Source organism: Stigmatopora argus, chromosome 2, assembly GCF_051989625.1.
Source record: "Stigmatopora argus isolate UIUO_Sarg chromosome 2, RoL_Sarg_1.0, whole genome shotgun sequence".
Lineage (NCBI taxonomy): Eukaryota > Metazoa > Chordata > Actinopteri > Syngnathiformes > Syngnathidae > Stigmatopora > Stigmatopora argus.
The window spans coordinates 12862907-12875901 of NC_135388.1; the positions used below are offsets into that span (position 1 = coordinate 12862907).

At 39.2% G+C, this 12995-nt stretch overlaps 1 protein-coding gene across 1 annotated transcript in view; it reads right to left on the reverse strand.

Annotated features, from left to right (window-relative positions):
• The window catches only part of spon1a (spondin 1a), a 39822-nt gene extending 27036 nt beyond the window's left edge, over positions 1 to 12786 (reverse strand). Inside the window, exons 1-5 of the mRNA XM_077594481.1 lie at positions 12252 to 12786; positions 10512 to 10618; positions 6521 to 6654; positions 511 to 584; positions 53 to 175 (exon numbers count right to left, since the gene is read on the reverse strand). Of these exons, the coding sequence (XP_077450607.1) occupies positions 53 to 175; positions 511 to 584; positions 6521 to 6654; positions 10512 to 10618; positions 12252 to 12471 (658 nt within the window). The 5' untranslated portion in view covers positions 12472 to 12786. The remainder of the gene's footprint in view (positions 1 to 52; positions 176 to 510; positions 585 to 6520; positions 6655 to 10511; positions 10619 to 12251) is intronic.
• Between the last annotated feature and the right edge of the window lie 209 nt (positions 12787 to 12995).

Sequence of the window (12995 nt, forward strand, 5' to 3'; positions counted from 1 at the left end):
AAAGTATGATAAAACAAGCGACATGAAATAGAGCAGGTTTATTCTTGCTTACGTGGGTAGTCTTTGGGGTGAATCTTCTCTGACCAGTTCCCAAAGAAGGTGACTCTGTACTTAGCTGTTCCACAGGCACAGCAGTCAAGAAGGGGTTTATCTGTAGTATCTCCATATAGAGATTCTGCACACAAATGAGGGATTTTGGTAACCATTAGTGAGAGAGATTGACAGACACAGGCACACAGCGAGGCTGTTATATGAGGTGTTTGAGAGAGTATAAGTGGGGAGCCAGTCGATTGCCAAAAGGGGGCAGGAGAAAAGAGTCATTTCTTTTTTTAATGTCTCTTTCAATGTCATAATATTCAGGGGGTCAAAGCTTGTTATATTCATTCATGCTGCCACTCAGCAGCTGAGTTGAACACCATCCGAAGCAAAATGAAGCAGGAATGTAATGTGGAACCAAAGTGAATCCCTGCAGGTGGATGGAAGCATCCAAAAACTGGCAGGGAATCCTACCTTTCTCACACATTTTCTTAGTGAGGGAGCCTTCATCCTGGAAATAGATGATCTTCTTCTGCACAATGCTTGCCCTACACAGGCACAAGAGGTAAGGACAGTGACAAGTGTGCCAGAGGCTTCATTCACCAAGTACAAACACAGGAATTGTAGTATTAATTCATTATTAAATATTTCCTGATATTTTTTTTGCCTGAAATTTGAAAGAAATGGGTATAAAAAGTAATGAAAGCATATTGGATTGAAGCCACGCAACAGACATTCTGTAATTTTTTAACGTACTGTATTTCAACTGTATGTGCATGGTTAAATGTTTATAACCACACCAATCTGTACTCAGGTCAGCTAAAATGAAACTGCAACCTATTTTTATAATGAAGTTGAATCAGCATGATTCAGATCAAGATGTTCCCTGTTTTGAATGCAAAATAGTTTTATCTGAGTAGGACCTATGTATATCACCCCCTTAGTGGGACAGAAACACAAAATCGGAAATATGACCAAGTTAAGAGCAACTGTCAATTCAGAACTTTTGTTTTATAGTGTATTAAACTTTACATTGAATTTAAAGTAGTCCACCTGATTAATGTCGGAGTGTTAAGGACGCACTGTATGGGGTCAAATAAAATGCTTCTTCAAATTTGCTCTGACCCCAAAACGCACTGTAGTACGTATGGGGTTTCAGAGTACGGCACTCTGATATTGAAGTCTGGACCTTGTGCAAATTGAGCTGTCAAAGATACTTGTTGCTCTAATTGTTGGGGTCTTGACATGTAAATCAGTCTCAAACAAACCTTTTCAGAGACCAAACCCCTGGCATCCAACATTCTAACGCAAGCCCTTCAGACAGTGATGGCTGCTTGGGTGTTTCCATGGTGATGAACCGAAACAATGCTGTGTGTGAATGTGAATGGAGAGGCTTGACAGTCCAGATGGACTGGTCGCATACCAATTATTGTGCAGTATCAAACTAAACTTAACTGTATGCCGTTCAAAGTCATACACAAATACAATGCAGAAAATAAGAAATGCATGGTCAATTATATAGTATTGCCAAATGCTGATCTTTCTTAATTTAGTATTGCATTCCTACTGTGGCCACCTGATGGTGGAGTGGTTCACTCGCATGACTTGGGTGTGGAGCAGGCGCACGCGGTCTCGATTCCCGCTGGTGGCAGAATGATTGTGAGTGTGAATGGTCGTCTGTCTCTCCATGTGCCTTACGGCTGACTGGCGACCAGTATGGGATGTAGTCTGCCTTTCGACCAAAGTCATCTGGGATATGCTCCGGCAACCCCCTCAACCCTTACGAGAATGTGCGGTCCGGAAGATGAAGAATGAATGATTCCTTGTGTGATCCAATGAACAACTCATGTACGTACATTTTCTATTTGGCATTCAGTTATCTACATCAAGAAGATGAGCAAAGCGGTAATGATGGATCTTGCTAATATTGACTCTGAAACACTGCTGTAAGTTAAATATTCCTCCATTAAGCCAAGAAGATATTGGATTTTATGTAAATAACACCCTTCCCTTACAGACATGGCACACTGATATTGCACATTAATTGTAATCCCTCCTTGGAGGCATCACCACCCCTGACTCACATATTCAAACATGCATCCAACCATTCAACATACTTAGGTTTGCAATTAAGCACATGAGATTTATATGTCACGTTAGATATAGTATTGCAAATAGCTATTAGGCAATGTGATACCAACTGAGATGGCGGTTTGAAATTGATGATGCAAAATCGCACAGTACAGTTGGATTATTTTCTTTTGAATTGATTCAATTAGATTTTGAAGGTAACCCTACTATTATGGTTCATTCATATGTGACAAAAAGGGATTTCCAGCCAAAAGAGCTCCATCATGCTCCTTCTCATTAAAGAGAAGGGTTGAAGGAAAGCAATGTTATCAGCACTTCTCTAATTGTTCCCACCTTAAACCAAACCCAGCACAATTTTATATATCTCATTGAGAGTCACACACATTGCTGCACCCACACCAGTTTTTCTGGGCTGGCCAGACAATCAAGTGGAGTAATGCTTACTTAACATCCAATTTAAATTCTATCTTACTTCGGTAGGTCCACAGCGCAACCGATCCCAATCACCCCTAAAGTGCATTGATTTGAAGGAATGCATATATGAGTGTGTATTCACGTGTGTGTTAGGGCAAGGGAGCAAGTAAGAAATAGAGTTAAAATGATAGTTTTCTGCCAAAACCTCTTTCCATTTAGGAGCTAAGAAGATGTGAGGAAGACAAATTAAATTCTCCTTTTGCTCTGCTTCAATCAAAGTACATGTGAATTCATTTTCAATTTTTGTCATCTTTGAGACAATGCCATGAGAACAGTGCATACGCAAATGAGCAAAACAAAAACTCCTAAAAAAAACATGATAATGGAGCCCCACTGTTCTACCGGGATTTGAAAGTGGTAGAGTTTGACACATGGATGTGGCGGAACGTTCACTGATATAGTGCATCACTGAAACCGCCATCAAAGTGCGACACACGAAGCCGCATATCTCACACCAGAGGAAGATGAGGAATAAATTGCCTCCCACCTATACAAATGGAGAGAAAATTGATGGTGGAAACTTCGCAAGTGACTGCCGTACTTGGATATGACTTATGTTGGCTTTAGGACCAAGATGAATAAAACCTAGTTTCAACAGTAGTACAGTTTCACTTTAGGCATTTGTATTAAGCAGTAAGTTTAAGATTAGGTAGTGAACAGCAGAGAAAGCAATTATGCCAATTATTGTGCAGTACAAAAAAGCTTTAGTTAAGAACCAGCATTTAAAAAAAATAAATAATTAAACCTTTAAGTTTTGACAGCATAATCAAACAGACCCCTAGTGAAAAGGTGGAGACCAGGTCAATCTTTAGTACCACCACACTGCATGCATGATCGGAAAATGTTGAGAGCTCTCCACTCAAACTATTCTAGTTTTTTTTTGTACATGAATGCTTCCCTCTGATTCAAAAGATTTTTTTCACCACCACAATAAAAGATGAATAGAGGCCAGACATGCGCCATATACAATCTTGAACAAATCTCCCATTACTATCTACAGTTTGATAGATGACAATTGCAAAAGATGCATTGTAGCATTACCTTTGACAATGAACACAGCACTAAAAGTGGATGCTAAATAGCCTAAAATGTTATTGCTCAGGACCTAGGACAAGAATAAGCATCTCAATTCGACCCTGTCATCATGAACAGACCTTAAGTCCAACAAAACCACAGTCCTCAATGTTTCCATCTGACAGAAAGCAACTGCCCATCAATTATACTGCACTAAACCACAAGGGAGGGGCAAAATGTGAGTCACTTTTAACAAACATAGACAACTTCTAATTTCAAGAACGCATGTAACCAAATTTAATGACTTTGCATTGAGATGTACAAATGAGCGTCTTTTTTGAAAGCACAGTTTTTCTACCACTTTAGCTATCCAAATGTAACTGCAACATTTGCACCTACTGGTTATATTTTTACAAGCTGAAGGCTGGTCAACTTGAAATTCAAATAGTTGTTCTTCTTCATGTGGACACTTACTTTGAAGTCCTATACTCTGTAATTTGGGAATCGATCGAGTAGGTAGCATGGGCCATTATCTATTGATTAGATGATTAATTAATTACAGATTATTTCTGCTGTAAATTACGAGTTATCGAATAGAGGGGATGAGCTCTCTTTGTCACTGTTTTCAGCCTGTACATTGCTATTACAGAACACGTGTTCTTGTTTTTTTTAACAAATTTTAGTAGTGTAATTGATAGATTCGACTAAAACTATCAAATTCCATTACATACTATGGCTAGGTGGTACACAAATGTTCACAGCATGATCTTGTTTTATTTTGATGGCGATTATCTTCAATTAATTTATTTTTACATGAAAATATTTGTAGAGGATTAGCTTTCATTCAAACCTGTATTTTGTACTGTATTATTATGTACTATATGAACTGCCCCTCCAGAAAGAAAAAAAAAACCTGCTCTTGTTGTGATGTTACATGTGTCGCTCTTCTTCGATCAATACAACTTTATTAAAACTTTTGTTCTGTTGCAGCCCAGAGGCACACAACAACCTTCATTTTGACATCTCCAGGTAAGAGAAGAAGCCGTGATAAATATCCACTGCCAGCCTGTAATCATGATTTCCGGAGGAATGGCTTTTGAACGGTAAGCTTTTCACGCTCTCTCTCTTGCCCTCCCCAATGTCAGGGCTCTCCTATTTTGTCTTCATTTTGAGTTCAACCTTTTTGGTTGCACTCTTGAAGTCCTTAGTGAGAAATGAACTATGACAAAGTCTAAAAAGAAGATATGAAACGAAAACTGAGAATATAATCACTATTGATTTTGAAACAGCCATTAGTAGTGTAGTGGTTAACATAACTGACTTTAGTCTATTTGATGTAAGGTAACCGCTTTGTGGATTGCTTGGCAACCGTAAAGGGTGCTTTATCTGCAGTGACCAAGTATAATGACCAGGATGAGCAGTATTCAAAATGGATGGATAAAGAAACATTCTGCAGCCAAAAAGAAGCCCATCATTCTGTGGTAAGAAATGCCTACCTAAAAATAATTATGGGATTAGTTGATCTGTCGAGAAATGCTTTTCAACTGTGACTTATCTTTCAAAATTTGGCAATATTTACCCATGGTTGCTGATTAACAAAAGTCATCAGGTAAACATAAATACGTTTTTTTCTGAGTAGGCCCAAAGGCAACCAACAGAGGTCTTTATCGGTATCCGTCAATTGAAAATCTAATACAGGTTAATGAATAGCTGGCGAGGCCAAGTGTAAATGAATATGACATTGGAAAATATAAAAATTACGTTGAAATTATGGTGTAGCAAGAAGAATTATTATCCAGTCTTGAAATGTGTTCAAAGCATTCATTATTTTGTGCATGAGTGTTTGTGATATTGAATAAAGAACTACATTGAAGGTAGAAGGAAAAAGATGTGAAGTGATATTAGGAAAAAACAGATGTCAATAGTTGTTTTTATTATTGCTATTCTTCTGGGTTTCTAAAGGTTTAGGCTGTGAATTAAACAGGTGAATATTAATTCCTCAAAAAACGGGTTATTCTTAGGGCTAGAAAACTACCGCCTGCGATCTGAACTGAACGGAATGGTTGCATAAAGTCCATTCTACAAACCTCACTTTTGTTTAAAAAAACGTTCATTTGTGAAATAGATTTTGAAATTAAATATTACCGCTTGCCTCCAAGGTCAACAGAAGCACTGTAACATGGCGTAACTTGAAATGAGTAGCAATCAAAATCTGGTATCCATTTTCAGGACAATGACCTGAATGTCCTCTTGTGAAAGGAATAACAGCACATCATGTCATATAATGATAACTTGGCACAAGAGAGAAATAAAGTGCTCCACATTATTACAACAGAGGAAAATTGCACAAGATTACACACATCAGAAAATCTTAATAACCCAAAATTGCATCAAGTCAAATTAACTCAAGTTTATTTACATTTATACTGCCCAAATCAGCGGATTCCAAAATACTAAAAGCAGTATTTTCCCACCTAGTTTATTAAACTTAAGAACCTCACCAAAAGCAACAATGTCCTCGATGTCTGACCATTTACGCATTTTAGATGATAATGTACTGTAATTTGACAGACCTATAAACAAGCCCAACAAGAACATAATACGGTACATACTGCAGTATATAGTATATATGGGTCACCTACTAGATCAGGGGTGGCAAGGTCCAGTCCTCGAGAGCCCCTATCCAGTCTGTTTTCAATATGTCCCTCCTTCACCCACCACACCTGAATCAAATGATCAACTCATCAGCAAGCTGTCCAGAATCTTGACACCAATCCAGATTATTTGATTCAGGTGTGTTGGTGGAAGGAGATATAGAAAACAGACCGGATAGGGGCTCTCGTGGACCAGACTTGGCCACCCCTGTACTAGATCATGAAATATTTCAATGTTTATGTAAACGTACTTGAGAAAAACACATCCAGAGCCACTAGGGGGTGCCGTCCAAAAAACCTGGATGCTGGTCCGTCGACGAGGGGTCCCCTCAGTCACTGCAAATGGGCAGTTGATCATATACTGGGTTTCCTCTTCATCGATTATCTGTAGAAACAACGTGTGTGAAATGATGGAATCTACATTTACTTCCAGCCATTTATCAAAATGTGATGAAAGATAACTGCCATTGGAGTTATTCAACTGTGATATTAACTTATGGGTGCTCTGTCTTCATTAAATATTGCTTTAATTAACTTGAAAAAACTTTTATTTCTCCCATTCAGAGGTGAAACTTGGTCAACCGATGTATGCATGTAACCACTCGAGATAAATGCTTGCAGTTACCCATCAGTCTTCTATCATGCTTGTCATTCCACAAATGTTACAATTACATTTTAGTTATTAAAATCAGTGTGGCTGGTTGCTGAATTCATTTCATTTTCATACTTTTCAAAATTCCAGTGCAATCCAGTATGAGGTAATCTTGTACCAATGATAGTGTGGATGTCAATTAGCACTGACATGTTTTTCTTGTCTGTTGCTGAAATAGATTTTACTAGAAAAATGGTTTAAAGTAAATTGAATTGCAGCGATCAGTGACATTGATCGAAAAAGACAATTCTGACATTTTCAATCATCACACTATTGACAGGGCGTTATTTAAACAAGGTACAGTGTGAGCAATTGATCAGTGCCTTATTCATAACATAGAATATGAGAAAAGCGTAATAGCCATTGGTAAGTGCAGGCAAAATAAAAAAGGCATTTATTTTAGAAGAGGCACATCAGGACTCTCTAAGAGCAAGATCTTCCTCCCACCATGAAGCTGTCCGCAGGGAACTTTCTTTGTCAGTTCACGTTATAAGTGATTCCCCCTGGAAAATGGATGGTGCAAGGTTTAGTGTGTGTGTGTGTTTGCGATTGTGCATGTGTAGTGGACTTGTGAGGACATGCTGTTCAAACCACAGTGAGAAATACATTTTTGAAAGGTTAAAAAAAAGTATTGGCGTTCGTGTATATGGACTCATATATGAATGTGAATCTGTGTCTCGATGTCAGAGAAAATTGACTATACAAGGACATACCACACTATAGGAAGTACACTTGACATATTTTGTCTGTCCTCGCTGTTGGCTAATGTTGCACTGTTTACTAATAGAACCTGAAGATCTAGTGTATTTAGAGCCAAATAAATTTCGATCGTTTTGAGAGGAGAATATCAAATACATGGATTTATCACATACAGATATTGACAGTAATTGAACAAACTTTTTTTGATGACATTTGTGTCTTCCACTAAAGCATTCACTTCAAACACTTCATATTTTCCTTGCTATGCTCCTAACTTATCCATGGTGAAAAACTATAAGAACTACCTAAGTTGCAAAATTCTCTTTTTAAACAAGGTGAGGCTCCTGCCTTTGGGGTGTGTGCAATCTTTTCGTGTAAACACTAGAGCAAGGGTGTCCAAACTGGTCCTCGGGGGCTGCAGTGGATGCAGGTTTTTATTCGAACCAATGAAAATAGTGTCTTAAAGGTGTAATCACTTTATTGCAGTGAGGTGCTGCTTTTTTTCAGCACAAACCTCTTTGTTTAAACTGTGCAGAGTGGTGGGGCGATTGGTCTGTGAGAGTACAAACCTCAGATAGATCTATTCTTTCGGACCGGAATCCTTGGGCAATCTGACTAGATGCCACCACATGTTAAAATCAGAGAAGCCTCATGGGTATCACTTAAATGAAATCTACACAAGAAGAAGCAACCAATTGCTAGACAGTGACCTTTGACCCTTTTGTTTTTTTACAACCTCCTTCCTGCCAGATGTTATAGAAGCAGATAATGGAACAGTTCAATCGGGGAAATTTGGTACAATGAGCTTGTGGCAGTGGCAAGTTTGGCTTTAAGTACATTCCATTATGTGAATGTCACATCATCCCATTTGGAGCTAAATCCTCACGAGGAAATGTTGGCAAACTCTGCACACACACACACATGCCGCCTGACATCACCACCCCCACCACCACATTTCACGAGTATTGTCCCGTGAGAAACCGCCCACAGGTTTAGCCCCTATAACACACATAGTGGCAGCTGAGGCTTGGATAAATTCAGGATCTGTTCTGAGACGTTGACCCAATGGGGCATACTCAGATGTCCAAAGACCTGTGCGTCAAATAAGCGTTTTCTCCTAGTCTGAAATCCTGCTTGCTCATAAAAGAAAACAAGAATGTAGGAATTAAATGTGTTTGCTGTGGTGGAAGATGTGCGTGGGGTTCACAAAATGCCTAAAACCCAAAAGATTAAGTAAGGTAGAGACAATAGAGGAATAAACTGAATTGTACTCTTGACAGCAGTTTATTTTTACCATTTACATGATGTCAGTAAGAAGACAAATCAGTCAAGACGCTTCGCTGCAGTGGCAGAGCGTGGGATGCCAATGCCCAGGGTAAGTCAAAGAATTTAGGACTCCTAAGCAGAACCCTGCACATGTCCTGAATTTGGCACTTTGACAAATCATAACATGTTGCACACTCTAAAATAATCTTTCTTTGCGTTTTAGCATCTGTTATCCATTCTCGCCAGAAGGAAATAAATTTTAAAAAAAAAAGTGTAGTTAAAAATGATAAATCAGTTTGTGCATCATCAATGATACACTGCAATTATTTTTGTTGTGTGTGTGACTTTACCACCAGGAGGAAGTATGGTATAGAATGGAATACTGCAGAACGATTGAAAAAGCCAACGTGTTAATTGAAACACAGTTTTAGAAACTCACTGACTCATCACATCTTTTTATAATGCTTGCAATCAAAATGTATTTTGTCCCCCTTTGAGCCACCGCCTTGTCCTCTGTGCCCATCAATGCAGAAGCTGACTACAGTATGCCGCTTTAGCATCCTCTCATGTCAAACAACAAATTCCAGCCTGGGATGAAAGAGAATAGAGAGAATGCCAGCTGCCTGTCGTGCGGATTACGCGAAAGAAAAAAAAGAATATTCAACTTTGTATATCTCGAAATATTCTAAGGGCTAAGTTCACAGCGAGTGCCACCACAAAGTAGGGTAACTTGTGGTATATGTGGTCACTGTACACAGCAAAACAGCCTGCAGATTGAATAAATCAAACAAAGGAATTTAGGAGTAAATTGCTAAATCTGTCCAAACTAACAAAATAATGATTTCATGCTCAGTGCACAAACATGCGGTTGTTTCAAATTATGTTCTCAACTGAGATTACAAAGACACTGGCAGCTTTGATTTACTTAAAAGCAGTTCCATGTGTTCTATCTTTTCAAATTCCTGGAAATGATTCATGCTCCACACTCACTGGCCACTCCATTAGATTGACCAGACTTTCTAAAGATTACCATTAAGGGTTTCACTGGTGCATTACATCACCCTCCATTTGCTGTCATTCAAAACTCTGAGCATAAATGTTTGACTAACGCTTACATTTCATGAATGCGTACAACTCTACTTAATGAAGCATATTGAGAGTGATATACATTTTATCCGTGTAAGTGTTGAACTGAATAATGAAGCCAGAAAATGTTAAAAGTCGCTAGGGCACATTCCAAAACCATAATTTCTCAGACCATCAACCAATATTATGCTGCTTCCACTGCATTAGAACTACAAAGATTTGTTCTGTCCCTTTTCCATCGTGAGGTCTGTGTAATGGCACCCCGCTGTCTCTTTCAGCGCCACACTTTTTTTTCTTACCCCATCTCCTTAGGCTGGATGTGTACTTCTATAAAAAGTTAATTGGGCTTCACACTGCGCCACTTCCTTTGAGTGTACAATATACCATACGCAAGAGTACCACTATGGGTTCCTCATGTTAACAGAGCCATGACAACAGCATAGATGTGAAGAACCATGTGAAAAAATCATCTTGTTAGACAAGTTCGAAATATTTAAGTATCTATCCTAATGGGAATGCTTCTGACTACTTTAGCTTACCTGGAAATGTCCAATATAGTCCTCCTCCTTGTCTCCTTGAGCGCCCTCCCTCAAGGCAATGAGGGTAAAGCCTCTGAAGTAAGAGGGGTTGGTTGCAAACAGAGTCACTGAATGGGGGTAAACCACAGCAGCAGAATGCATTAGTTGTCAAGAAATTGAGATAAAGATTTATTGAAATTCCACAACTGTCTGAACATAATCCAACGTTCTTATCTTTCCCGGAAGATGAAGAGTTGCATTACAGTAAGTTTTAGACTTCAAAGATGAGGCTTTACACGGAATGTATAGATATAAAGATGAAAACAAAATCAAATAAACAAAAACAATCACCCAGTACATTTAATGAAAAGTTCAAAATGTACCATGTTTCCTCCCACATGTCAAAAATATTAGGTTGAAATTGTCCATAAATATGAGTGTGTGTGTGTGAATGGTTGTTTGTAACTCTGTGCCTGCCCTGTGATCGGCTGGCAACCAGTTCACGGTGCAAACCTGCTTACTGCCAGTAGTTGGCTGAGATCGGCTCCAGCACCCGCACGACCCTCAGAAGGATAAGCGGCTTGGAAAAATGAGTTTAAAATATGAAACCTTCAAAAGGACAAATGAACCAACATGGCTCAATCCCTTCCCTTTAGACTACATTTAATATATTTGTTGCATTTTAGCTTTGTGGTTGATTTGGCAGTTAATATATTTTGATGTCTGCTGCCATTTACAGCAATATATGTACATCCCACCCATTTGAACAGGGTTGGCTGCCAGACCCTCTTCGCTTAAATTGATGGAACATTTATCGCTGTCAATGGGACTGAAATATTAACGTTCACACCCAGGAATGTTGCCACAATACTAACATTTTCAGCTTTTTTAAAAATCTTTTTTAAATTAACAAGATAAAGGATAAAAATGTCCTCCATTACAAATACTACAAAATCATTTTTCCCCTGTGACAACACATTTTTGAAGAAGAAAAAATACAGCAGTTGAAACCAGATGGGCTGAGTATTTTTGCATTCAAATTGGGATCCATAAAAGACATTTTAGTATTGATACGTCAATATTTTTCAATGTTTTTGACCGTCCTAACTATCCGCCCTCCAAGTTCAAATAGGTTGGACGCCTATCGCTGTCAATGACAATTACTGAATAAACATTGTGAAATGGAAATTGAGGACAACAGAAAAACTAATGGAACGAAAATAAGCATATTTCTTGAGTGAAAACATGGGATGTGTACAATTTCATTTTGAGGATTAAAAAATTGGGTGAAAGTTAGGGTCAAATGGGCATACATTATTGCATCACAAACATGGAATTTAAAACTGCTTAAGAAAGGTCGTCAGTACACAGGCGCTCTTGAGCAAGGCACTAGAATACGCAAGTCTGCTATAATTTTTGCCATATCAAGTTATTTACCATATCTCCGAAACGTGTGTTCATTTTTTGTGGGGGGAGAAAAAAAAATCAAAAAATGATAACAATGACCATCAATACCCCAATCAAATTGAGTGTTCAATCATTTAACTTTTAATACTTTCTTAACCAATATAATGTCCAATTTATATGACGTGCTTTGTTCCTCTCTGTTTGTTTTGCTCTTTTAGGCTCAATTACATGAGTAAGAGACATCAATAAATCGGATATATAAATTGATGTTATTAAAGCAACTTGCCACGCATAACCGTGCATGATATAAGTATGAGTTATGAGTTATTAGTAATATTGTAACCGCTTACTCACCTCTGTAGGTGCTCCCTGGCTGATAGCTCTCGGGCTCTCCTTCCACGCGAAGCCTGAACTCGCTGTTGCCGTCCCTCCGGGCGCTCTGAGCCCGCAGGATGCGACTGCAGTAGCCGTCCGACTTGGCCCCCGTGTCAGCGGGGTCCTCGGTGGACATGAACGTGTTGCACGCCGCCGTGGAGACCAGGCACATGATGAGCATGACGCGTGGCTGCAGCATCCTGGCGCTCGGAGAACTTGCAGAGGCAGAACAAACTTCCAACCAAGACCCGATTTTGCTCCCAAATGGTGTCTGCTAGAAGGCTGCATCCATGTTTGATGGAATATTTTAAGGAGCGGATGAGGGGGGGACGACGATGTGCGCTCTCCGAGGACGACGCGCACACTGGTGGCGTCTAGTGAGAGTGGGACGAGGATAAGAGGGGCTTCCGTGGAAATGGACGAGCGTGGAATGAGCGTTGCGCGTCTTGTCTCCAGGGTCACAGCACGTCCTGTTGACTAACCCGGAAAGACAAACATTCTCTACAAAGGAGGAAAAGCGTTTGACATGTTGAACTCTGTGTGGTCATCAATGCCACACACAGGAGGCGCGCGCACACACACGTACACATATGTACACACAAACGCACACGAACGCACACAAAGTAACCCTAAACTAGTCTAAAATATTGCTAGGTTGATTGAATAGCAATGTTTCTTCTTTTTTTTACCTTTATAGCAATTTTCATTTGCTCATGACACTTC